Raw genomic sequence first — 27,920 nt, forward strand, 5'->3', positions numbered from 1 at the left:
CCCCGGGAGAGTGGGCGGGGGGTGTCTCGGTCCAGGGCGGCCCCTCCCCCAAGGTCACCCAACTTTTCCCCCCCGCGGGTCCGCGGCTCCCAGGAGGGTCGGGAGTGTCCGGGCGGGGCGCGGCGGGGGCGGGCACCCGCCCCGCACTATTCATTGGCCAGAGCGGGCTGCGGGCGCGAGTGCTGATGTCAGGCGGGCGCGAGTGCGGCGGGCGCAGCGGCGGCGGCCGCCCAGCAGCCCGGGCTCGGGTGGGGGGGCGCGAGTGGGGGTGGCGGCCAGCATGCTGCTCGGCTGCGGCTCGGCCTCCCACACCCGCGGCGCCCTCGTCCTAGCCAGCGGCGGCGGCGGCGGCGGCGGCGGAGCAGCGAGCGGCGGCGGTGTCTGCAGCGGCTCGGGGTCCGAGCGCGCGGCGCGGCGGCGGCAGTGGGCGCCCGGGCGGGGAGCGGGCGGCGGGGACCCGGCATGGCGCTGCGGCGGGGCGGCGGCGGGGCGCTGGGGTGGCTGCTGCTGCTGCTCAGCGCCGCGTGCCTGATCCCGCCGGGCGCGCAGGTGAGGCGGCTGGCGCGCTGCCCCGCCACTTGCAGCTGCACCAAGGAGTCCATCATCTGCGTGGGCTCCTCCTGGGTGCCCAGGATCGTGCCAGGCGACATCAGCTCCCTGTGAGTGAGTGGGACCCCTCCAGTCCCCGCCCCACCCGGCGCCCGGCGCCGCTGGGGAGTTGCCTCTGGCGCTGGACCTTGCGACCCTGACCCCCACTTCCAAGCCTCTTTTCGGCGTTTGGGTGGGGGCGCGCTATGGGACGTGGGTGGAGTCTCGGGCCCCGGGGAGGGTAGAGGGAACCCGAGCCCCAGAGCCTGAGAACCCAGACAAGTCCCCGTGGCAGTGTTTCTTAAAGTGTGGCCCGCGGGCCACCCGCCTCAGACCCATCTGGGGGAGCTCGTGCCAATGCAGATTCCCGGGCCCGCGTTAAATGAAGCGGGGTCTTAGGAGTGGAGCCTTAGAGTCTGCATTTGGCGTCCCAGGTGATTCTGGGGACGCATTAAAGTTTGAGAGGAGGTGTGTGTGGGAAGGGTGGTTGGGTAGGGGCGTGAATGTGCGGCCCAGCGTGAGTGGAGTGAAGGTAAACAGGGGAGGAATGAGGCCTCATCGTCCCACCTCGCCCCTGTGGCCTCCTTCCCACCCGTCCACCCAGCAGGTTGGGAGGAACCCGAGTAAAGGCAGGCAGCCTCTGGAAGTGGGGGGCCACCTCCTGAGGCCTGGAAGAGGGGAGCACAGGGCTGGCAGAGCTTTGGGGCATGTGGGGCACCCAGGCCACTGGCCAAGCTCTGGAAGGCAGCCTGACTTCTTGCCCGGAGTTCACAAGCTTCTTGCCCCTCTCCCCACCACACATTAGGGTGGCTGCTTTTTCAGCGCTGCAGGAATTGACAGGAAGGGTTCACCTTACTTCTTCACCTGCTAAGAGATGCTTTCCACCTGCCCTCAAGCAACCATTCAGGCCCTACAGTGGGCTCTCCTAATGACAGTGGAAGGGCTACTGGGCCATAGCTTTACTGCTGGGAAATGTTTCCTGCTGAAAGAACTTCCTCCTTCCAGGGCTGGGTGCTGGGGTGATGCCCACTCAGTGAGACAGGGAATCCCAGGGGTGAAGTTGCTCAGGTCCTTGTACTACAGATCCCCTGCCTCCCACTCCAGGCAAGGCCCAGGAGTGAAGGGGTTCCCATTTGCACTATAGAAACTCTGGATGACCTGGCTGGCAGGAAAGGAGGGCCTTTTTTATGCCTAATGTTGCTAAGTCGTGTGACATGGAGGATTCCAGAAACTGGAATTCCCCTTGTTAAATCCTTTAGAACAGCAGCTGCTTAATTGATCTGCATGTTAACTGAAATAATTTCGAACTAATGTGTGGAGGTCCTGCTGTGGCTAGAAAGGATAGGGGACCTGGTCACAAAAATAGTCAAGCAGCTTGCCCCCCGCATTGACCATTATATCTGGCAGATGGCATTGCCTCCCATCGCACATTCAAGTTCAGGTGTCTCTTGAGTTTCCCCCCAAGGCTTTCACAGTACATTTAATCAGAAGTGCTCTGAGTGTCTTTCAAAGATGTGCTCCCAAGGGGAATGCTTAATCCTACCCCGGAGTTTCCCCTGCCAACATTAATGCTGTGTCTACACAAACAGAATCATGGCCAGAGGTGAAGCAATTTATCCATTTTCGGCCAGGGCCTCCTGTAGTTAAGAAAAGGAAGTGAGGGGATTGATTTAAACTTGCTGAGATAATGTCTGTGGAAGGAGCTAGGCTGATGGTAAAGGTTTCTATTATTCAGACTAGTTTTCATATTGATCCAGTTCATTGGAAGAAGGCTTGGCTCTTCTCATTTCTACCCCTGAGAAGCTCCTGGTTGACTATTTTAAGCCTCATCCTGCATGGAGGAGTTTGAAATACAGGTGGAGGATAATACTGGTTGCCCAGCCTGCAATCCCTTCTAAAAAAAAAACAAAAAACCCCAGGCCTTGTTTTGTTTCTTTCTTGCCTATAGGAGCCTGGTAAATGGAACATTTTCGGAAATCAAGGACCGAATGTTTTCCCATCTGCCTTCCCTGCAGCTGCTGTGAGTATGGGAGGTTCTCTCTGAAAATGGGGATCCTGAAGGTGCAGTCCTGGGAGAAGCCATCTCTGCCTCTTCCGTGTCAGTCCTTCCTTAAATACCCCAATAAACTCTTGGTGTTAACTGTCCTGTGGTGTCCCCACCTAACTGAGTCTCAGGCTCTTTGCTCAGTGTCCCCTCCTTCTTCTGACACATGTTTTCCTCGAGGATTTTATCATAGATCCCAACACTCGTATTTGGCAACTGGGGGATGTGATTACACTGAGTGATGGCCTGAATTTCACCTAAATGAAGTGTTTCCCAGACACCTCACTCTAAAAGAAAACCTGCATTTTAAACTCTTTATGTGTCTTTGGAAATAGAAGCATTTGTAGTTAACTGAGTATGTAAATGATTAGGCAGCATACTATACGTTTATATGGAAAATTTTATTTAATCATCCCTACAAGAGTATTTTTATTACCCCCTTTGACAGACAAGAAAACTAAGGCTCAGAGAAGTTGAGTAACTTTTCCAAAATCCCAGCCAGAATTCTTTTTTGTTTTTTTAAGATTTTTTTATTTATTTGAGAGAAAGAGAGAGTGCGCACACAGGCACATGAGTTGGGGGAGGGGCAAAGGTAGAGGGAAAGAGAGAATCTCAAGAAGTCTCCCCACTCAGCACGGAGCGCCTCACAGGGCTCCATGTCAGGACCCTGAGATCATGATTTGAGCCAAACAAAATCAAGGAAATCAAGAGTCAGACACTCAACCGCTCAACAAACTGAGCCACCCAGGCACCCCCCTCCCCACACTCATAGCTGCTCCGCATCTAGCCACTCTTGGCAAGTACTCCTGTCATGCCTGGTATCCCAGTTCAGTGATTGTTTGCTGAAGGAAAGAAATGTCCAAAAAGCAGTTTTCAAAAGCAAGTCAGTGATAGGCAAAGTCATGAGTACATAGCTCATTCTGTTTGTCCTGTTTCTTAAATTGGAGATGAGATTAAAAATCAGCAATGCACTATAGAAAAATATGAGGAAATAGCCATCAGGAGGTCACTTCTCCTCCTAACTAAACTTAGTGTTGATATTTTTGTTCTTGAAATATTATGGGCCTACTTATAACATTGTACTTAACATTTTAAAATCTGTAATTTCTTGGTAATTGTAGTTCTATTAAAACATATTTTCCATATGCTGGAAATACAATTTTAGGTATCTCACCAAATAGACTTAAGTGGTGACTAATAGAAACCTGTGTGCTGATAAAGAGGCTTCTGAAGATTTCTTAAGCTTTTTTATTATTTCCCATGGGAATGTATAATATAGAAAAAAAGGATTTTTTAATTTTTTAAATTTTTATTGTTTTGGTCTCAGCTGTGTGACTTTGGTCAAGTCACTTAACTTCTCTGGGCACAAATTTCCCCCCAAAATAGAGTCAGATTAGGTTCTTTTCCATCTCTGATTCCATGGTTACTTGTGCATGATAAAGCATTCACTGGCTGATCAGTTGTGTCGAGCATTGGAATGTTTTGAGAGAACAGCTTTCAGGTATTATTTACTGAGACCCACAGGGGAGAAAGAGTGAAGCAGTGGGGGTGACCAGAAAATCTAGCCAAAAGGAATCCACTTGCCACTGTCCATCAGCATCTGTGAATTCAGGGAAAGGAGCCAGTCTTAGGCTCAGAAGAGCCCATGTTTGCCCTGGATCAGAACACAACAAAAGAAACAGAAAGGGTTTCACTATGTTGCTTAAGGTATCCATCTCTGCGCTGAGATCTGTCCTCTCCTTTCAGATTGCTGAACTCTAACTCATTTACCGTCATCCGGGATGATGCTTTTGCTGGACTTTTCCATCTTGAATACCTGTAAGTTCAGTGCTTTGTCTCTTTGCTGAGCATCTGGTATGTCCATAGGGTCTCTGTATTGCTCTCCAAGCAGAACAGCATCTCCCAGAGAGCTTAGGGGTGGAGAAAATGGAGAAAACCCCCTTTTCTTTTCAGCACTGACCTTTTATAGTTTACTTGTGTATAAACATGCTGGGACAGTAGGGTGTTGGAGACAAAGCGGGTGAAAGCAAACAAAGAAGGAAAGATATTCATTCATTCTCTGCTGACATTTAATTTGGCATGTAGTAAGCACAATTGGAAATTGCGTTGGATATTTTTACCTCTCATAACTAGGCATGGATTTGCTGATCAGCCAGAAATAAAGCTGAAGGATTCTGAGCGTTACTTATTTTTAAGGAAAATCTCCCTATATGGGGATACACCTTCATGTTTTTAATTTGACTCTCTTCTATCCCATTTGCAGTATCTCCTGTGAGCTGCTGATGAGAGTCTAATTTTATTTTTTCTTCTTTAAAAGAAGAGGGTTTTGGTTTTTTTTTTCCTTTTCAGGTGTGCAGTTTTCTTCCCTTAGCAATGAGCTTTGCCCGTGTTCTGATTTCGTTTCCTGATTTCCTTTCCGATTTGCCCCTCCCCGCCCCCTTCTTGTCCGTTTCCCCTTTAAATGCTTTCATCCTTGTCTTTTGTAACTTTGTAATAATATTAATCTCACTATCAGATGGGATTTCTTTACTTAGCCTTCAGAAGGATTTTTAAAACCTCCTCTCTGCTTTCTTATCTGAGGTTAACAGGTAGATGTTTGAATTCTAAATGCATCCTGGGTCTAAGAAAACTCTGCTGATTTTATGTCCTTAGGAAGGAGGTCTCTGAAGGAATTCTTCCTCCCGAGTACACATAATATGTATACTTTCACAGAGCCTGATATTATATGCAATATGGAAAGTGGTTTATGACTGACATTCTAAGCCCTACTGGGTTCTATCAAAACACGGGAACAGCCGATGGTGCTAGCGAATGTAAAGCTATCAGTTTTCTCTCATGAGCAGTTCATCTTACTGCCAAGGTTATTGGGGGGAAGTTCGCTTATCAGTCTATTCTGAATTCTATTACTGAATAGACCCCCGATTTAAAAAAAAACCAGACATCAAAAAATGTCAGTACAAGAATCAAGAACTATTTCACTAATGAGTGGCATCGTGTTGTGTTGCAAAGCCTTTCCCCTGGACCATCTCACCAAAGACCCTCTTACATTTGCTGTCATGCAATGCCCTAAACTAAAATGTAGCTCCCTGTGGTCCTAGGGAATAGTTGGGAGTGAATTCGCTTCATGTATTTCCTGTAAAGTCTTGAAGCATGGTCAGAGTTATTACTGCAAGGTCCTGTGTGCTAGCCCTGAGCCATGTTAGCAAAGAGCCAGAAGTCTGGCCCATGCTCAACTTCATTATATTTCCTATTTTCTAGTGGCTTAGAGATCTTGAGAGAATCCTTGCCTTGTTATCCATTTGTTCAGAGATTAGACTGTGTAGGACATGCTGAAGTCAAGTGTGCCAGAAGCTGCGCTTAATGGAATTCTCCTTCGGCAAAAACTTGAAGGCAGAGATGTAAAACAATGGGCTCCCCCCAAGAGACAACGATATTAATGAAAGTATTAATAGCCAGGCACTGTGAAATGTAAGAAGGTTGGAGTGGTGGGGAAGATGTCTGGAAGCATTCCAGTCTTGCAGAGGTTTAAGAATTTCTTGCCTTTGTATAGCGCTTTCTTTTTTTTTTTCCCTTTTCCCCCAAGATGTTTTTACCCGCGTTGCCAGCTCTGAATGTGAAGCCTTCCATGCCGCTTCTGGAAGGAGCGCTGAACATAAGCTTGTATGCGCGCATTCTTGCACACAAACCCAGCTCCCTCTTGGCCGCCGCTGCGGCGACCTAACCCTCAGAGGCGAATGTTTCAAATTCATGCATGCTTTCAGATTTTGTTTTGAATGTCATTTTTTAGAGATACCAAGTCGAGAAAAATTCATTTCAATGCTACTGCTCTTCTCTTTAGGTTCATCGAAGGGAATAAAATAGAAACCATTTCAAGAAATGCCTTTCGTGGCCTCCGTGACCTGACTCACCTGTAAGTCCCGTGAAACATGGTGCAGGTCCTTTCATGGGTGGAATAAAGTCCACTTCCTGGTGCCTTGCTCTTTCTTGACTGTGCTGTCCATATTGGTAACATTCTCTCGAGGAAACTAATTTCCAGGTGACCCCAAAGGTTTCTGTGTTGGTGATAGGCAGCAGCCCCGTGTCATTACTCATGGACTTGGCTTTATGATCTTTTCCATCATCCTGATTGGCTGGTGTGGACGACGTGCCTGTATGGGCCATAAGGAACCCACTGAGCTGCTAAGGGTCGAGGGCAGCTTGGGAAGGAGGCGGGGTGGAAACCTTCACATACCTACTTCTGCTGACTTCCCTCCCGGGCACAGGCTCGCGTGCTTCGTGAGCCTTCTTTTCTTATCTTTCATGATATTTAAAAAATCTCCATTTTACAGATTTGGGAACTGAGGCTTCCATGACTCACTGAAGAATGTTGAATGCGGGATCAAAATTAGGGAGAGGTGGAATAGAGACATTTCTGTGGTGGCTCTAATTTGAATGCAAATAGCTTTTTTTCTTTTATGTTGGATTAATCTGCAGCTTAAGCTAAGCTCTCTGGCTTCTTTAATAGCTTTCTGGAGGAAAAAAAATTAAACAAGTTGATTTGAATTGGCATATCAGAATGAAGCAAGTGCACACACTTGGCAACTTAGGAAACCGGAAAAAATTGTGGCTGTGTTTAGGGAAATGCAAAAATAGTCATTGTCTTGGTAGGAGCAGTTTATTAGCCAGAAGCCAGGTCCCATGTGCATGATAGATACTTTGTGATTGAGTAAGATAACGTGTCTCATTCTGGTAATAAAAAGAAAACTGGGGGCACCTGGGTGGCTCAGTAATTAAGCGTCTGCCTTTGGCTCAGGTCATGATCCCAGGGTCCTGGGCTCGAGCCCCACATCGGGCTCCCTGCTCAGTGGGAAGTCTGCTTCTCCCTCTTCTACTCCCCCTGCTTGTGTTCCCTCTCTCACTGTCTCTCTGTCAAATAAACAAATAAAATATTTAAAAAAAAAAAAAGGAAAATTGGGAGAATCAGATGATGTTGGGTGGGGTTTGGGGCAGGGTTGCTAGAAACTTCAGCAGGTGCAGCCTCGGCTGCATACATCTAAGGAGATAAACATTTCAGTCCTGATACAGCCAAAGGTGTCCGTCAGCAAGCTCAGGGAGCCCTTGATTCTGGAATCCTACCAAGCAGAAGTCCTATCGGAGATAAATAAAGCTTGCAGACTAAGGAGATGAGGGAGGCGTGTGGGAGGGAGGTCTAAACATCTGGACTGGCACCATCAATGCCAGAGAGTATCAGCCTCTTGTTGCCATTATTGCTGCAGGTTTTCCTTCCTTTCTGGAAAAGTCTTGTTTTGTTGTAGTTGTTTTGTTTTCAGATTGAACGCAGATACCAAATCCCCATATTCCTGTAAAGGTTAAGATGATGGATTTGGAGTTACGTAGACTTGGGTTCAAATCTCAAAGCCATCATGTATTAACATGGCTTAGCCTTTCTGAGCCACAGTTTCCTTATCCCAACGATGCAGGTGATTATACTGACCCCACAGGACTATTGTACATGGTGGGTTAATGCTTGCCTGCCATTATCTGGACCGTTATCCTTGGAAAATGCTCAAGGGCTCAAGGTATGGTTGGGGTTGTTACCATCATCATCAACAGCAACATCACTGCCCCCCCCACTCATTAAGCAGTCTCTCCTTTCTTCATGGACTGCTGAGGACCCTTGGCAGTGCCAGTGGCCAGACAGGGTCTGCTAAGAAGACAGCTGCGGGTGTCTGGAGCACAGACAACAGGAACAGCTGTGGCCAGATAGATCTGGTTGCCGGAAGTCAGGAATGAGGGGCTTTGTTTTTGAGCAATAGCTCTCGGCAGATCATGAACCTGAGCAAAGACCATGTGACTGGCTGAGTTAAACCAGAGGTCAATTTTTATTTGACCAGTTGGCTATAGGTCCTTGGTTTGAACAAAGGTGTGACTGTGCAGGTATTGTGCATGTGTAATTGCATATCTTTGCACACATTTGCTCTGATGCATGGTCTCTGATACATGGGTAGACGTGTATATACTGTGTGTGTACATAACTGTGTGCGTGCTTGTTATCTGTCCACACGACCCCATGTGTATATAATGTGTACATATGTAGAGGCATCTCCTATTCTGTGTGACATGTAGCAAGCCAGAGACCTTTGGGTACTTTTTTTTTTTTTTTTTTTTTTTTTTAGAGAGAGAGAGAGAGATAGAGGACGAGGACGTGCACTGTGGGATGTGGGGGAGAGATAATGGGAGAGGGAGAGAGGACTCAAGTAGGCTCCATGCCCAGCTGAGCTCGACACAGGGCTCGATCCCATGACCCTGAGATCATAACCTGAGCTGAAATCAAGAGTCAGATGCTTAACTGACTGAGACACCCAGGCGCTCCAGGTCCAGAGTACTCCCGATGCAATAATACACCTGTCCCAGTGTGCAATGCCATCCTACAGTCAAGCCTGTGGAACCCGCCTCTCCCCAGCTCTCTGGCCTCATTTTCTGAAATGTCTGCAGAACACTGATCTCTCTGTGGACCCCTATGCACACCCAACTCATCCTATTACTCACATCCCTCCCTTGACCCAGATGTTATTTCTTCTACCCTCCACCTCCTGTAATCTGCTTTTCCTTCAAAGTCCAGGTTAAGTTCTGTCTCCCCACGGAGCCATTCTTGATCTCCCCTCTGCCCTTCCTGTAGCCCTTGCTCTGACTCCACACCCCCAACTCCCGACCATGGCAGGGGCTGTACCCGTTGGTACTGTTCCATGATGTCAGTTTGATCCCCCTCTGGCTGCACTGAAAGTTCCCTGAGGGCAGGGCCCAGGCAGATGGTTCATTAGCGCTGCTCTTCCCCGGCATCTAGCTCAGGGCTGAAAGCCAGCACGACATTCTTTCTGATTCCCTGGTTGATCAATGGGTTCCTTACTGAGCTGGATTTTCCTTATGTACTGTGCTTCTGGACAAGCTAAGGGATTTTCAAAATTGACTCCTCAGGTTGGAGATATAGATAGTAATTAAAGCATTTAATACACTGTTTAAAGAATGAACCAGTGCTCCCCACTTCATCCCAGTTTATGTAAACTTCTAAGCAAAGAGAGCAAGAATTCACTATCTGGAATTTGCTTATATAATTATCTGGTTTTTATCTTTTATGGCTTTTTCCAACACCTACAGGCTCACATTCTTGTTCTCAAGAAACACATATCAGGTTTCAAAGCATTGAAGAAGCAATCCCAATCGGTAACTAAAATCTAGGCCATTTGTTTTCCAGCAGTCCTATGAAGCCCAAGGGACAGGTTGCCGTTAAATAGTTTTAGAAATGAAGTAAGTGCCATAAATTTGTAGACAAAATGAAGTGGAAAGGAGATGTTATGCACTTAGCGTGAGTGCAGTGAATAGTCCATCTAAATAATTTGGCTTTCTGAAATCTAAATTGAACACTTGGAAAGGTTGCTAAACATACCGCTTTTTTTAGCTTTGATCAGCCCATCTATTCTTGTCCCTTCAGTACAATACGTTTCAATTAACTAAAAATGTTTAGCTAAATAATTAACCTTTAATTAGCTAAAAAAGCTGTTTGGGCTTTCCAGAAGAAGTGACCATCAACCAACAAAAAAGCAAAACAAACATTTTTTTTTTTTTAATTTTAGAAAGCTACTTCTAGGACATGTTCAGTCTGATCCCATATTCAGCCTATTTTCCAACATCTTTTAAAAATGTACCAATAAATCATTTAGGAAAGGAAGATAAAAGAGTAGATGAAATTGTATTTTAATCCATTTGTGGTTACCTAGGTGGGAAGGCACATAATTCTGAAATGATTAGGTCTCCCCAGAGTCTCTTGGTATCTTGCAGGAGGCATGTGCGGGTTAAAATGGGCTCAGAGCTTTCTCTGCGAGCTGATGCTGAGGAGAGAGGAAGGCCCATTTCCATAATTTCTCTTTCTGCCATGGATCACTATGAGGCTACAAAAGGCTAATTTCATACATATATTTTAAAGAGGTTGGCGCTGACTTGCCTGTGCGTTTATGATTTATGTGTCTTGCTGTTTGCACTCACCCATATAAAAGAAAACAAAAGCAGGCATCGGTTTCCTGGCTGATTCCCGTTAGAACACGATGCCCAGGGGGGAAGCACAGATTTGATGTGTGTCTTTCAACACCCAACGCCTCGCTACATCAACAGCCCAGCACCACGGACATCCGTCTTCAGCAGGATGATGACAGGGCACTGCATGATCCTGAATCATCAGAAAAAAGGGTTGACGATATTTGTTCTTCCTGGAGAGGGAGAACAGACTAGGATGTTTTGAAAAGATCTTCAACAGAAAGAGCAAAAATGCAAAATGGCTTCTGGTCAACCTTAGTGAAAAGATGAAATTGATCACAGTCAGCCGTTCTCTAAACATTTTAGTTCATGGCGATTTTTATCTTATCATGAGGTTACAGCTGAGCATCTTTATGTGAAAGAGTAATTTACTGAATCCTTTATAGAGTCACAATTCATAGAATTCACTTAGACTGTGAGGGAGCTTCTTGGACAAGACTGTACACCTTTTCTTTTATCTTTCTCACTTGAGTGCTTCCTTCATTCACTCAACGAAGACTTAGTGAGCACCAGCTATGTGCCAGGCACTGTTTAGATGCTAGGGATGCAAATGTGGACAAACCCAAAAATCTCTGTCCCTGTGTTGCTTATGTACAAGAAGAACACACAGCCAATAAATGAATAGATCATTAAAATAGGTAGTATGCCAAGGGACAGCTGTGCAGTGAGGATCAACAGAACAGGGAAGGGAGATGGTAGAGGTCAGGGAATGGGGGATTGCTGAGGGCGGACCTAAAGGAGAGTGAGCTGTGTGTTGGAATGAGCTGTGTGGGTAGCTGGAGGAAAAATGTTCAGGCAGACGAATCACAAGTTCGGAGGCCTCGGGGTGGGAGCGTTCCTTGAACATTTGAGCTGTAGCGGAGGGGCCAGTGTGGGTGTTCTGAGAAGTGAGATTTAGTCCATCAGTAAGTGGGAATCGGGGTAACTTGACAATGGAGAGTCTTGTATGCCATCAGAGATTTGGCTTTTATTCTGAGAAATACAAGATGCCATCCAAAGTTTCAGAAATGTATATAAACAAAGAGCTTGATAAATGCTTCCTTAGAAAACAAAGCCAAAAAAACTTACATTGTACTCTAGCATCTCTAATGCTGTCTTTGTAAAACAAAACTCATTTCCTTATCTCAGTACCAATGCGCAAAGCCAGAAATTGAACCGTGTTGTGCCGAAGGGGGTCAGAGCTTTGTTTTAAATCATTAGCTTTGTTTCAGGGACTTCAGAATGACAGGGCATGAGGATAATAACCCCATTAAAATATGACTTTCTTGTTCTAGTTCTTTGGCCAATAACCACATAAAAGCACTCCCAAGGGACGTCTTCAGTGATTTGGACTCTCTGATTGAACTGTAAGTAAGGAAAATTAAGTTTATGTGTGCCTGTCATTGTGCCTCAGTTAATCTTGTCTTTAAGCCCCCTCTCCCCATTGCTGCATTTCTTTTATGTTGTGGTTAGAAATCGGTGACAAAGAGTGCATGGTGGGAGACAGCATACAGTTGATATTGTATTCGTTAGGTCTTGCCCTATTGGAATACACTTAGTGACATTAGGCCACTGGTAAGGTAGGATTGCTGGTGTGAGGTTTCCTTTCTCAAGATGGCGGATCCCTCTGCTTTATCTTCTTACTGGACCTTGTTTTTATCTTTATCTTCTTACTGTCACTTCTTACTGGATATTGTTTAACAAGATCTTAACGTTTCGATCATGTTCATGAAAACTATCTTCTTAGAATGTTCTGATTTTGTTTGTGAGAACCTGCATCTTGGGACATGGTGTTCTTCTGTCAACCCTGTCCCCACTTCCCCATCTCCAGCATCGCCTGGTGACAGTTTCAGAAGAGTTTGGAGATACGGTGATAGGTTAGCTCTGTGAGCTCTCTGCGGGCTCTAGTTAAAATCATGGGCACCGAAGATCATTAAATACAGTCAGTGATAAGTACAAGAAATAGGATGCATTAAAAATAATTTTTTTTTAAATTTCATTTTTGGGGGGTATTTAATACATGAGGATGTTAAATCATGCTGGAGTGTCATACGACTGCTGAAACATGTCAGGCCTGTCTGTTTCTCTGTCTATGTGTTTGCATTTTGTTTTGTTTTCTAGCGATTTAAGGGGCAATAAATTTGAATGTGACTGCAAAGCCAAGTGGTTGTATCTGTGGTTGAAGATGACCAATTCCACGGTCTCCGATGTCCTCTGTATTGGTCCACCAGAGTATCAGGAGAAGAAGCTAAATGATGTGCCCAGCTTCGACTATGAATGTACCACTACAGGTATTCCGAACCTCTGTCACTGGAGACCGTTATGGAGGATAATCACTCTGTTCTTCTTCTAGATCATCCACGGGGAATGGAGAAAAGTGGGTGTAGAGGTGTTCTACCCAAATTATTTTAGGTGACGTTTAAATGTTCTAAAAGAAATGACGTGGTCAGGAAAATATCCCAGAAGTTTGCAAGGATTTTTGTTAACTGTCCTTTGCCTTAATTTTGGTTGCTTACAAAATTGCAATTTCTCTGAAGTTTTTATTTGTTTTTTTTTTAAGGGTCAAAGTATAAACTGGTGAGTTGGGAAGAGGTACACGCACAAGTCAGGTGGAGCACAGAGAGGCCCGTGCTCCTGCTCTCAGGGTCCATGGTGGCCACACCGCTCCTGATTGAATTATGTGAAGTTTATTGAACATCCAGCTAGTAAATGTCAGCCTTTAAAGATTTTTTTTTTTTTTTTTATTTGACAGAGAGAAAGAGATCACAAGTAGGCAGAGGCAGGCAGAGAGAGAGAGGGGAGGAAACAGGCTCCCTGCGGAGCAAAGAGCCCGATGCGGGGCTCGATCCCAGGACCCTGGGATCATGACCTGAGCCGAAGGCAGAGGCTTTAACCCACTGAGCTACCCAGGTGCCCCGTAAATGCCAGCCTTTAACATCCATAAATTCCTTTTGTGGTTCTACGTACCAAGAGATAACTTGGTGAATTAGAAGCAATGGCAAAATAGAAATGGAAGGGAACAACTAGCTATCTAAAGAAAAACACTCCTGTTGAGGAAAAATGTAAAGAAATTTTGATTTTCCATTTTTCCACAGCCTGCCTCAAGGTTTCCATTTATGCATTTTACAGGTTCTAAGACAAAATTAGAATACTAACGGCCTCCCCTGTCACATCTTGTGGGGGAGCAGGGAAGTATCTCCGTCCGAAAGGCCTTGGTGAGGTCTCTCCAGCTTCTAAAGCCAGCTTTTAAAGGAAAGCAGATCAATCCCCAGTATGAAACCTGCTTACCAAACTTATAAAAATAAACATTTCAGCTGAGAGCTGATATCTGCGAAGCCTCAAGGCATGTCAGTGGGAACAGCAGGCAGGAGAACTCAGAAAACAGCGACAGAAACTCAAAAGGCAAAAACAAAACAAACCTCCAAGAACAAACTGTGACATTTAGGCCAGTCCTACTGCTGCCTTCCAAGCAAACAAACAAACAAGAACTCACAGAGCAAAAACTATTTCTAGATATCTGAGTAAATAAGGGACCTGACAAGTTCTGTCTTTACCAGGAGAAAAGGTGCAGGTGTGTGGCTGCCCTTGTCTCCCAGCATTGTGAAGGGCCTTATTCAGCTGTGTAATTGGCCGGTGCCCATTGGCCAGCAGAGGCCATGAGCAGGATATTTATTATATCGCAGAGCAGTGCAATAAATCAGAGGTCATAGTCAATGACATTTGCACCGAAAGGTGGCATTCAAGCCCATTTGGTGTGAAATGCCAAATCACAGCTCACTGGGGTGCCTTTCTGTCTCCACTCCAGTTTTTCTAGAGAGTTCTCTATCTAAACCCCGGGTGAGATGAGCCGCTTTTTCATTGTTCTCTTCACGCCTGGCCAGAGTGGCTGAAAATTTGGCCAGTCTCTGGGAGACATGCCATGGGCTATCCAGGGCCTGGAACAGGGAATAATTTATATGAGAAAACATGATTTCTGATTTTTGCACCCTGGGGACGGTTATGAAAATGATCTGGGCTGTCAGAATTGTCACGAGAGGAAAGGGGGCTTGGAACCAAGGTAGCCATGTCTGGAAACCTGTCCTAAACCCAGAGAACCCATGGGGCAGCATGAGCCTGCTAACATTTTAGGGCATCCTCCCTCTCTTATATATATTTGTCTTTGCTAGAAACCTTCCTACTAAAATTTAGATCGTCAGCACTTCTCCCTGGTAATAGGCAGGTGATGACTCTATCTTTGCTACCATCTTCTCCCTTTAAGACTGACGAACAAATTCGCTTTTGCTCACGGTTTCTTCCATCAAGAATAAATGGTGTGCCCCAGCGGGATCTACCCCCAGATGTAGTCTGGAAGAACAAAGTCAATAAATTCTGAGTCTTTTTGGTTCCTGTCTTCCGCTCATATCAAGCCTTGTCCTTTGGTGCCTTATTAAAGGCCGGGAGGGAAACGCATGAGGACGTATGGCAGCTAGAAAGCCCAATGTAAGAGCCTGGGGACTAGTGAGGACAGCGTCCTTCCTACATTTTTGGTAAGAAGTACACTGTCTGAGGGCATTATTTTTCTCTTAGCTCAGATTTTCAGGAAAGGCATAAATCCTTCAGGTAGAGGAAAATCTTGTTCTTCCCGAGAGAGGGAGATTGTGTTCTGGCGTCCGGGTATAATTAACAAGGCAAAACCACCGCCGGACTGTTTCAGCTTCTAGATTAATCACCGTCCTTCCATAACCCTCCGCTTTCAAGTCTATTTTTAACCACCTCAAAAATCCCTGTTACCTACTCATGATTCCCCATGTCAGGTGGATAATTCGCTAAATTCCTTAGAGGGAGAGAATTTTGCATCCTAATTGTCCTGTTAGCCTCCCTATTGCTGGGCTGATGAAATGCAAAGAGAAATAATGCATTAATGTGCAGTTTCTCTCCCAATAGGATCCGTGTCATGTATAATTTATTTTCTGCAAGAGCTATAAATAGCTATGTAAAAATCTGTTGATTCCAGTGGGAGCAAGGCCTAAATTGTAAGCGTCCCACTGACATCATGAACTTAATCCAACGTGAATGGAAGTGGCCGAGCTTTGTGCGGAGAATGCCATTAATATTTTAACACTCGTAAATTGATGTTATATCAATATGTATATTGTTGGAGATCTTTGCATGAACAAATGTGCTTTTGCTGGTCATGAAAGATGAATTAAAATGGAGACGGTAGAGTATCTTAAATTCCTCCAGCACCTCCCCTTGCACACCCCACCCAATACATAGTGATCCGTCATTTTCTTTTAGACATTTCTTCCTCCTTCTCCTCCTCCTTCTCCACCCTTTTGGGGGTTGGGGTGGAGGACGGGGAGAAGGACTCTCCTATTAAGAATTAGATTTATAATTCAAATGATTTAACAGTCTGTGTTGTACCAGATAGTCAGCATATAGAAAATATTATGAAACCAATGTTTTGGGAAAACAAATGAAAATAGTACCGTTAAAAGCTAGATTTGTAAAATGCTGTCTAATTTTGGCAGCTCTCTTTCGTTCTGAGATTTTTTTTAATAAAAAATGGAAACTTTCTGGTCTGCCCTTTAAACAGCCTGCATTTGTCAGGGAATGCTCGTGTTTCTGAGATGTCAGCGTGCAGGCGGGAGACTCGGATCGGAGGCAAGGCAGAGGTGTTCAGACACTTCAGGTTTGCGTTAGCAGAAGGCAGCCCGAGAAGTAGAAGGGGCCTGTGGCTGTCTCAGAATTAAAAGAATGCAGCCGTATTGTCAGAGTCCTTTTCTGTCTCCAGAAAACGGAAGCAGACTATGACGGCTTACCATTTTCCTTTTTCTGTTTATCTACTGGTTGAGTTTTGTCCGTTTTTACTCTTTGATAGAGCAGCAGCTGGGGGGCAGGGGGTGGTGTTGACAAAGGGGTGGGGCTGGGAGCCGTTGTGATCCTAAGTGTTCATGCGCCAACTCAACACGGCCATTGTTCAACAGCATACAAAGCTAGCACATAAAGCTACGGTATCAGACTCCCCATACACGAGGCTCTGCTGCTAACACTTGACGCTCTCTTACATAGTCTCTAGGGCAACCTCACGACATAGGTGTCGCCCTTACTGATGCGGACCCTGAGGCTCGAGTTTCTTGCCCAAGGGCACAGAGCTGCAAATAGAAGCGGAACCAGAAGCCCAGCAGGTCTTACCTAAAGCCTCAGCACTTGTGGATGCTCTGCTCCTGGCTGTGGTGGTGAGGGGATCCCCATCCACTACTGTCATTTGTCCCTGCTCTCCCTTGGCCACGTCTTGCTGTCAGGTGCAGAGGTGGCCTCCTCTTTGCTTCTCCCTCTTGTCCCTGCACCTACCTGCGTGCATCATTCGTTCATCCCCAACCTCCTTCCCACACCATCTTCAGAGTATTTATTAATCGCCTACTGTGTACTCAGAATAGGGATAGGGACAGCTCCAAAAGTGAACATGTATTGAGCCCTCACTGTGTGTGACACACAACTCCAAGTAGAATTAAACTATCCAATGAGGACACTAAGCCAGACAGAGGTGGGATAACTTCTCCAGGGTCACTCAGCAAGACATTGGAGTCACAGCTCTGCTGTGTTGTCTTAGATGCTATTAGGATGGACACTTCCTCAAGAAACAGCACAGGGTTGGGTGGGACAGGGGAGGCAGGCTGTCCTTTCTCAGACCTCAATTCCATATTTATGAAGCATCTACTTCATGCCAAGCCCTGAGATGGGCATTTCCACCAACATTACCGGTATAGCCCTGCCATCAAGCGTGGTAGGTAAGAATCATTCCCATGTTACCAAAGTAAACTGAGGCCTTGTCAGGGAAAGGGCACAGCCCTGGGCCTCAAGTGCAGTGAGTGGTTTCAGGGGGTCTGAATCCAGGAACAGGGCTCTTTCCTGTGTCTCATGCTGCCCTCATTCCCTTAGCCCTGTTCCCTTTTCCCCCGTCCCTGATATCATCAGGGATCATCAGGGATACCTTCTCTTCTCATCCCCGCTCTACTCTTCTCACCTCTCAGTGTCTCTCGGTCTCTCCCCTCCTTTTCTGCATCTGCCCCATCTGCCTTATCCTGCCTCTGCTCACCAGGGTTTTCTCAAAGGAGCGACTTCCCTTAGCCAGACGCCCACCACCATTTGACCCTGGGTGCGTTTAACCTGCCAAGAAACCAGAAACTGAAGAATTTCTAGCCCTAGAAATCACTTACCTTAAGCTTCCTTAGTGTTTGGTTTGTTTGTTTTTTTAATTCCTTCTTCATTGCTTCTCCAGCTCCCTCCACACTAACTCTCCTTTCATCCCAGGGCACCGCTCACCCAGTTCCTTGGTAAAATGGTACCTCCTTACCAAGAGAACACAGTGAGTCAGCGGTAGCTCAGGGGGCCTTTGGATGAGGAGTGTTGACTTAATGTTAAACGTAGGAATAGAACACATGCTCGGATGGGACGGTCCCATGTGGCATGACAATCCCGCAGAACTGTAATTATTCATGGAGACGTGGGACACTGTCCAGATCACAGACATAGCTGTTGTTCACCCCTGAGTCCAACAACCAATAAACGTGCTTCAGTTAACTTCCCTGCTCTCCGGGCTTCAAAAATCTCTGGGTCTGTATCAGAGGGCTTGGTTTGGTTCCCACAAGCGCAGTGTGCCCTGCGGGGAGTTTACTTTTGGTTTTGAACCTGGAGTAGGGGAGCGTGGGAGTTTCACAGCTGCTGAAACAATCGCTTGGGCAGGTAAGCTTGAGGAGCGCCCCAGCAAGCAAACCGAGACAGGCTTTTTGCTTCCAGGGCCATCCTGAGATGGCTAGAAATAACAGCATCTCCCAAACCAATGAGACCTCCACAGCGCTTCCCCCAGAGTGATTTTCACGATTGTTTCTGGAACGTTGTTTCATGGCATCTTTTCGCTGGTGTTTTTGAAAGCCAGATTTCACCAAATTTGTTTAAAATGTTGAGATCCGGTAGCCAAGCCATGAGCTAGTGGTCTCAAAGAAACTGCATTCGAAGCTGTGCATTCATTATCCTCTCCAAGGCAGGACCCTTCTGGAATCGTCCAGAGTAAAACATGCTGTGATGTGTGTGTTGCTTCTCTCTGGTCCTCCCTCCTCCCCAGTCCTCTTCCAATCCAATGCTACAAAGGGTAGAAGGGTAATGGTGGGCGATAATTCCCGCAAAGGATCTCATGGAAACTTTTTTTTTTAATACCCATTCCCAGATTTTGTTGTTCATCAGACTTTGCCCTACCAATCGGTTTCAGTGGATACGTTCAACTCCAAGAATGACGTGTATGTGGCCATTGCTCAGCCCAGCATGGAGAACTGCATGGTACTGGAATGGGACCACATTGAAATGAATTTCCGGAGCTATGACAACATTACAGGTGTGTTGTGACTTCGATCAGATGTCTTGACCTCGTTTCATTATGGTCTTAAGCTGGTGAGAGAAGCAGAATTCTGGCATCCCAGGGAGGGAAGGTGTGGCTCTCAGACTTGGTTCCAACCCACCCTCTTCTCTCTGATTCCTTCTCAACTTGGTCAGTTATTGGTGAGAATGAAACCAGGGGTGGTGATCTTATTTATCCTTTGTGATTCTTTGAAGAGGGAGAGTGGATGGGTTGGATATAGTAGGAGGCATTTTCCAGTAGTGGTGAGAAGTCACCTGAGAATGCCTTAATCCTGAGCACTTCAGGCAGCCTAAGACTGCAATAGCATTTTAGTAGCTAAATGATACTTTAGACTGTTGCTATGCTGATAGTTAACTAAAATGCTAACATGTGCTCATGCGCACATGCTCATGCACACACGTGGATGCACAGACACACATTCATCCATGCACACACAGACACACATCCATGCTCACACACAGATACACATCCATGAATGCACACATACACAGACACACATCCATGCACACACACACACACGTCCATGCACATACACACAGAGACACATGCATACAAGCACACACAGGCACACATCCATCCATGCACACACACAGAGAGACATGTCTATGCGCATACACACAGACACACACGCATGCACTCACACACAGACACACATTCATGCATTCAAGCACACACAGGCACGCATCTATCCATGCACGCATGCACAGGCACACATCCATGCATGTATGCACATACAGACACACGTCCATACGTGCACACACAGGCATACATCCATGCACACACACATGTATGCATGCACACAGAGACACACATCCAAGTATGCATGCACACATAGACACACGTCCATGCACGCACACACAGGCACACATTCATGCATGCACACACAGACGCATGTTCATGCACATACACACATGCGCACATCCATGCATGTACACACACATAGACATATGTCTGTGCGTATACGCACGCAGAGACACACATCCATGCATGCACACACAGACACATGTCCATGCAAGCACACAAGGCACACATGTACACACATGTATGCATGCACGCAGAGACACACATCCAAGCATGTACGCACACGTAGACACACGTCCATGCATGCACACACAGGCACACACAGGCACACTCTATGGCTTGTTTCGGCTACCCTCTTGCCAGGTCTTGGTGATCACTGTTTCCTTGAAATAAATAAAAAAAAAAAAAAGAATAAATGGCTCTCTAGATTCATGCCTTTGGGTTAAGACCTAGTTAATGTTTCTCAACACTGTCAGGAACCCAGTGTCTCAACGCTACTAAAAATGGGCTGTCTACTTGGTTTTTATTTTTCTAATTTTTTTTTTACTTGCTTTTTAAATAAGTGGGTAAAGTCAATAATCTTTTAAAGACTTCTCATTTATCAAGTACAATCTGATAGTAATATTGACTTCAGAGACAGCACCACAGTAGCCTAACTGTGACTCCATGAGAGGATTTCCCACGGTGGGTCCCGATTTGGAGTTAGAGCAGTACTTTGCTGTTGCAGTGAGAAGCGTGTCAGGTCAACATTCTGGATTGAGAAGCTTCTAGGAAGCTCGGAGGCACAACGTTTTGCCGCAGGTGCAGGGGTGGGAGGAGGCAGGGAGAGTGTTGTTTGGGAACTCCCAGAGCAGAGATGCTCAGAGCCTGATCTTAGCAGTACAGGGAGCTCTGTGAAGTGGACAGACACCCCGGAAGTCCTGAAGATGCCCTGTCAGATGTCCCTTGGCTGTGTGGCCCCTGGCCTCCTAGTGCTGAGCTCACACTCCAGCAAGCAGCCCCGCCCCCGTCAAGCACACATGCGGTGCAGAGCACCTCAGGTGAACCTGGCGAGGAAGCCCAGGCCTTTGGACCCTAAACCTGGTCCATATTAAAGGGGACAAGGAAGGGAAGACCCGCTATCCACATACTCTTTGCTTCCCTCTTTTTCCAGACCTGGGAGATGGGCTAGCCCCTCGGCCTCCCCTCCTCCTACCCCATGCTGGGTGGTGGGACCAGAGGGAAGCTTTGCTTTGTGCCAGGCAGGGGAGGGGGGTCCACACCAGGGCTGGTTGCCAAGCTGGTGAGGTCCTGGATGCTGGTTTATCTTGTGGGAAATTCACAGCCCCTGGAGATCTCAGCATGGGGTGCCTGCCTGCAGGTAGAGGACAGAAGCTCTGTGCGGGGGGGAAATGGATAGAGAGATGATGAAGAGCTCGGGTTATGGAAACTGATGAACATGGATTGTACTCCGGACTCTGCCAGGCACTGAGATAGAATATGGACTGTGGCCCCTGGGGCTCAGTTTCCTCATCTGCAGAATGCGCAGCGCATGTACTTTATATGGCTGCTGTGAGGAATCAGGGGGTGCCAGGCACCGAGTGAGCAGTTCTTAATGAATGTTGGCTTCCTTCTCCCACCTTTACAGATGGAGCGATCAAGGCCCAGGCGTGCTGAATCACTTCAGAAGCAGAGCCCAGGGCCTGTCGCTACTGCTTCCACCCCTTTCCTCTCTCAGGTTGACCTCGGTAGGAAGGGACGGCACTGCCCTCCACTTGCCCTTCTGACCGACTGCAGTTGATCGCATTCCATGTTCATCAAGTTCTTCGTTTGTTCATTCATTCATTCATTCATTCATTTACAAGGGTTTCTTGAGCCCTTACTCAGTGCTAGGCACAGTCTTGGTGCTGGGGCCATTGCTGTGCCCAGGCCAGATGAAACCAAAAGATAATTATAATACAGCTAACACATCAGATAGAAACACACTAAGAAGGGAAAGGAAGGGGGCGATGGGAGTTTTGAAGAGCTGGTCATGGTTGACATTTTAGACTGTGTCTGGTAGTCCTCATGAGCAAGGTTGTTTGGAGAAGCTGAGTGGGACATGAGGGGTTGATCCATAGCAACAGTTTGGGAAGGAAACATTCCAGACAGAGGCAACAGCAAGTGTAAATGTCCTGCGGCAGAAAGTTATCTTTCCTGTCTGGCTCTTCCAGGGGGCCATTTTGGCCTGAACAAAATGCTCCAGAGGGAAAGCTGCAAGGAACAAAGTCAGAGAGGTAGGGAGGGCTGAGCACAGGGGCCTTGCAGGTCCTGGGAAGGACATGGGTTTTTAATCTGAGTGCTCTATGGAACAAAGCAGGCTTTGTCCCACGGTCAGCAGGGTTGCCCAGGATGAGGCAGGGGCCTGGCACAGGTGCTGGGCTGTGAGCAGCCTGGGTTGGGAACAGGGGACAAAGGCCGAAGCAGAGCAACTAGCTGAGAAGCTCATAGGGGTTCCGAGTAAGCGATGATGGCAAGGGTCCTGGGAAGGCTACCGCCATGGTGTGTAGGAAGCCTGCAATGAGGGAGCACTGGGTGTGGCCAGGGCCAGAGCCAAGGCTGGGCCTTGCTAGCTTCTAGTGACTCGTTCTCAATCTTCCGAGTCTTGGGAAGCTTCCCATGATGCCCACCTAGATCCTCTTCACAACCAAGCCTGAGAAAAAGTTACAATAGTGGGGTAGTTCAGCCTGTGAGCTCCAAAAACATCAGGCTGGTTTTTGATAGAACTGGCTCCAGCTCTTTCTAGCTGGTGAACTTGGCCAAGTTAGTTACTTTCCATGAGCCCCTTTCATCTGTAAAATGGAAGTATCATGAAATCTCATTTCATCTCTAAAATGGGATCGTCATCCTTTCAGACCCATGAGAGTTTAATGGGGATCATGTGTATAAGGCTTTGCACAGGGCTGGGCATATAGTAAATCTGCAACAAATGTCAGTTTTATTACCTGGGATAAATAAAGGAGCAGCCCTCGTTCTCCCTGCTCCCAGTCCCTAAATCTTTCACTTCAGGTAAACTTCTCCACAACTCTCATCAGCACAGGAAAGGAGGGGCCAGCACGGAAAGCACACTACACCCCACCCCCTGCCCCCAGCACAGGAGCAAGGGAAGAGGGTGTTCTTAGAAGCCGCAAGGATCCCTCTGCACAGAAGGGAGTATAGCTGGCTGGGATTGAGCCCCACGTGAAGGTGAGCCCGAGGCAACCCATGCCCGGCAAGACCAGGGCTCTGAGCCATGGGAGGGGCACATACATGCATCTTCCTTTGGCTTTCGGAGGAGCCAGGAGTGTGGTGCCAAAGGGACAGCTCCAGCCACGCCTCCACTTCTGGGCTTCTGCCAGGAGAGGGAAAGCCCCTATCAGGGTCACCCTGAAGGTTTGCATTTCCCATCTCCTTTCTTTCCTCTTCTCAGCTCTCCTGTTTTGGGTTTTATTTTGTTTGCCTTTGATTTCTCCATGCCAGGTGTGTTCCAGCCTATAATCTCTCTTCCTGCATTAAAACATGTGCACACACACATGCACGTGCGTGGTGATCTCTGTTGCTACTGACAGTTCTATAGACTAAAAGTGTTTACTGGATGGAGAGGTTCTAGCACATCTCTGTCTTACACAGCCCCTTCTCTGAGAAAGGCAGGCAGGCAGGCCTGTAGGACACTCCTGGGTGGCAGGGGCCTCCCTAGCTAGGCCACTCAGGAAGGGGGCCCGGAATATGCACTGGCACTTAGCATTGGCAGGGAGGGAGGCAGTGCGGCTTCCAAAGAGCAGTTTGGTAGTTTAAATCCAGAAGCCTTTGAAGTGTGCACAACGTTTACCCCGGCAACGCCTACATTTAAGAACACTGCCAGATGGTTTTCAAAAAAGATTTCTCTACAAGGAAACATGTTACGCAAAATAATGAAAAGCTAGAAATAACCGCAATGTCCAACAATAGGGGATTTGTTAAAAATAGGATACACCCATACAACAAAATGTCTGATAGTATTTAAAAATCAAGTTGTAGAAGGTGCAGTAAACGGGGGGCCGGGGGATGTTTACAAGGTAATGGTCAAACGAAAAGAAAAGTAGGTCGTAAAAAGCTCATGTATCCTGTAAGCCCAGCTTTATTTATTTATTTATTTACTTTTAAAGATTTTATTTCATTATTTGAGAGAGAGCATGAGTTGGGGGTGGGGAGAGAGGTTAGAGGGAGAAGGACGAACAGTTCAGGGAGCTCCATGCAGGGTTCAATCCCAGGACCCCAGGACCATGACCTGAGCCGAAGGCAGGTCAACTTAACCGACTGAGCCACCCAAGTGCCCCCCGCCTCCAAATTTATTTTTAAAAAGCACATTTGACTATGTGTGTAGAATAACAATTAAGGAAATATATCAAGACATTGAGCATTATTTCAGGTTTGTGGTACAAGTCATTTTGATTTTCCTCTTGTTCTTTTTGGCATGTTGGCAGTTGAGTGTAGACTGGAGCCAGACTACCCAGATTTAGATCCCAGCCTCCACCACATGCTAGCTGTGTGGCTTTATAAAAGTTCCTTCACTTCTCTGTGCCTCAGTTTTACCCTTTATAAAATGGGGATGATGGTGGTGATGGTGATGATGGTACCGGTCTCATCAGGTTGTTGTAAGGATTAAACAAGTGAATACATGTAAAATGCTTAGTGTAGTGCTGGTCATAGTCATAGTACACACTAGAAATGTGATCTGTTATTTTTAAAATTTGCTTTGGGAAACATTGAAAACTTTTTATACTCAGAAAAAAGGAATAGTTTTAAACAAAAGAAAGGAACCAAGTTCTTGCAAGAAGCCAAAATAGTGAAAGAGAAAAGGAAGTATCACTCTAAAAACTACCCACTGGCTGCCCCCAAAATTAAAACTGATGACAGGAATTGAATAATTATCCTTATAATTTACAGACCAACTTCACTTTGGTCCAAATCGCCTAGAAAACCAGGGGTAGAAAGAACTTTTAATCCAATGACCTACATGGAGGGTCAATACTTTTTGTGTTGTAAGTGATTCTACTGCTTGCTGGTGGGCTGAGGAGGTTGGGGGACATTCTGGGGGTCCGGGTGTGATGTGGGGGAAGACAGTAGGAGGTGGTCCCTTGTCCAGCAGAGTTCCGGTTCCCGGCTGCCTGAGTTGGATCATTCCGGTCATCGATCATTCTACAGGTATTTACACTGTGGCTGCTGTGGAAGATTTTAAAGGGGGGAGTTCTTTTCATTATCAAGACAATTGTTTCAATTCTCCAGTAATGATAGCTACTAATTGTTGACTACTGCCTGTTTTGGGGTGCTCTGTTCTAAAAACACTGTGAATTTTCTCACTTAGTCTTTACTAACCCTGGGAGGTCAATGCTAATAGCATCCTCATTTTATAGATGGGGAGCCTGAGCACAGACAGTTAACTGGCTCAGGGTCAGAAAGCTTATAAGGTACAGGCTGCATTTCAACCCCTGGGCCACCTGGTCTAGAGTTACACGGCTTAACTCTCCTCTGTTCAACTTCCGCCTCTGTTTAGCTTCTTTTGGCTCTGGAAACCAGAAGGGGCCTAATGTCTTCACGAGCCCCTCATTACATTCTTTTCCTTCTATCTCTGAGACCTGACTCCCACCTTTTTACCCTTCCTTACCCCCAGCACCCCAAACAGAAGCCCATTGGTTTCATTCCACTCTCTGGAGTTGGGAAACAACTTTTTTGAATAGGCTGAAGACAGTTCCTTTGGTGTTGGTGCCTTTCCTGAATTGTGCTCCTGCCTCTAAAGATACCAGAGGCTAGGAGAGCAGCATGTAATGGAGACACATTTTTTTAAAGTTTTTAAATATGTTTTAATTGTGGGAAGATATGCAGAACATGATCTTAACCATTTTTAAGTTCAGTAGCATTAAGTGCGTTCACAGTGTTGTGCAAACAATCTCTGGAACTCTTCATCTTGAAAAACTAAAACTCTGTATCCATCAAATACTAACTCTCCATTCTCCCCCAGCCCCTCATCCCCATCATTCTGTTTTCTGTCTTGATGAATCTACTTTAGGGACCTCATATAAGTGGAGTCATGTATTATTTATCTTTTTGTGACCTTATTTCACTTAGGATAATGCCCTCAATGTTCATCCATGTTGTCATGTGTCCTCTGTGAGGATTTCCTTCCTTTTTAGGGCTGAGGAATGTTCCTTTGTGTCTACACCACATTTTGGTTATCTATCCATCAGTGGAAACAGGTCACTTCTACCTCTTGGCTATTGTGAATAATGCTACTATGAACATGCGTGTGCAAATTCTCTTAGAGACTCTCTTTTGGTACTTTTGGGTACTTTTGGTACTTTTGGGAAGTGGAATTGCTCGATCATATGGTATTTCTATGTTCAATTTGTCCAGAAGCCGCCATGCTGTTCCCCACATTGGCTGCCCCATTTCTCACATTTCTTTACATCTGTCCACGTTTTCCAGTTCACTGGGGTTCCAGTTTTGCTACAGAGGGGCATTTCCACCTGCGGTGCCCTAATCCCCTCTTGTTTCTCTTGGGGCACAGGTCAGTCTATTGTGGGCTGTAAGGCCATCCTCATCGACGACCAGGTTTTCGTGGTGGTGGCCCAGCTCTTCGGCGGCTCTCACATCTACAAATACGACGAGAGCTGGACCAAATTTGTCAAATTCCAGGACATCGAAGTCTCTCGCATTTCCAAGCCCAACGACATTGAGCTGTTTCAGATCGAGGACGAGACATTCTTCATCATCGCAGACAGCTCCAAAGCTGGTCTGTCCACGGTATATAAATGGAACAGCAAAGGGTTCTACTCCTACCAGTCTCTGCATGAGTGGTTCAGGGACACGGATGCAGAGTTTGTTGACATAGACGGGAAGTCACATCTGATTCTGTCCAGCCGCTCCCAGGTCCCCATCATCCTCCAGTGGAATAAAAGCTCTAAGAAGTTTGTCCCCCACAGTGATATCCCCAACATGGAGGATGTACTGGCCGTGAAAAGCTTTAGGATGCAGAACGCCCTCTACCTCTCCCTCACCCGCTTCATCGGGGACTCCAGGGTCATGAGGTGGAACAATAAGCAATTTGTGGAGATCCAGGCTCTTCCGTCCCGGGGGGCCATGACTCTGCAGCCCTTTTCTTTTAAAGATAACCACTACCTGGCTCTGGGGAGTGACTACACGTTCTCCCAGATCTACCAGTGGGATAAAGAAAAGCAGCTATTCAAAAAATTCAAGGAGATTTACGTTCAGGCACCTCGTTCCTTCACAGCTGTCTCCACTGACAGGAGAGATTTCTTTTTTGCATCCAGTTTCAAAGGGAAAACAAAGATTTTTGAACATATAGTCGTTGACTTAAGTTTGTGAGGGGGTGATTGGTGAATTTAAAGACACGTAGAGCTAGCTTTCACAAGAGAGGACCAAGAAGCAGATACAAAGCCAAGTTCAGGGCTCTGCAATTAAAAATGCACTGGGGAACTAGTTAGAAGTTTTCAACATTTTAGAACTCCCATTTTGGTCAGGGATTGCATTTATTGGCTAACTGCATGACATGTCCATTTTCCCATTTAAAAAGACATCTTGAAGCCTGTTATCTCTAAGAAAAGAGAACAGCATTAACTCTTACCATCTAGGAAAGTAATGTGCTTTTTGCTTTTTTCTTTTTTTTAAGTGAGGAAGGAGGAAATCGGATAAGATGGGACAGTTCTTATAATGGAAATAATAAACAAACAAACAAACAAAAAGACCAAACAAACTATGGGCCCTTCTCATTCCATTTTAGCAATCTTTTTTGGTAAGAATTCTTAAAGCCAAAGAAAGCTAAAAAGATTTGCTGATGATTCGTTTAAAAATCTGATAACACTCAGCAATGCTATTTTTGAGTCCTTTCAGTTTCCTGAATCCCCCCTCCCAGCAGAACGTTGGCTATTCCATTGGCTCCTATGGAGAGATACTTGTCATGGGAATGTTAACAAAATAATGCGGGACATCACTTCCTTTGCCGCAAAGAAAATACTCTGCTGACACGCGTCCAGGCCCCGCACAGGCTGTAGG

At 46.3% G+C, this 27,920-nt stretch overlaps 1 protein-coding gene across 1 annotated transcript; it reads left to right on the forward strand.

Annotated features, from left to right (window-relative positions):
* The first annotated feature begins 442 nt into the window (after window positions 1-442).
* On the forward strand, window positions 443-27,608 carry LGI2 (leucine rich repeat LGI family member 2). Its single transcript, XM_032853968.1, has 8 exons — window positions 443-659; window positions 2,537-2,608; window positions 4,379-4,450; window positions 6,471-6,542; window positions 11,974-12,045; window positions 12,800-12,969; window positions 18,885-19,049; window positions 26,416-27,608. Exons 1-8 carry the CDS (start codon window positions 463-465, stop codon window positions 27,231-27,233), a joined length of 1,638 nt encoding a protein of 545 aa, XP_032709859.1. The 5' UTR covers window positions 443-462; the 3' UTR covers window positions 27,234-27,608.
* Window positions 27,609-27,920: the final 312 nt, after the last annotated feature.

The sequence above is a fragment of the Lontra canadensis genome, unplaced genomic scaffold, assembly GCF_010015895.1.
Source record: "Lontra canadensis isolate GAN:19392208 unplaced genomic scaffold, GSC_riverotter_1.0 scaffold1, whole genome shotgun sequence".
Classification (NCBI taxonomy): domain Eukaryota; kingdom Metazoa; phylum Chordata; class Mammalia; order Carnivora; family Mustelidae; genus Lontra; species Lontra canadensis.

What these genes read in the sequence shown, in the direction of transcription:
- LGI2 (XM_032853968.1), top strand. Translation starts at nt 463, where the DNA reads ATGGCGCTGCGGCGGGGCGGCGGCGGGGCGCTGGGGTGGCTGCTGCTG. An exon ending in CTGCCTTCCCTGCAGCTGCT is followed by an intron (nt 2,609 to 4,378) that starts GTGAGTATGGGA and finishes CTCTCCTTTCAG; the next exon opens with ATTGCTGAACTCTAACTCAT. An exon ending in CTCCGTGACCTGACTCACCT is followed by an intron (nt 6,543 to 11,973) that starts GTAAGTCCCGTG and finishes TTCTTGTTCTAG; the next exon opens with TTCTTTGGCCAATAACCACA.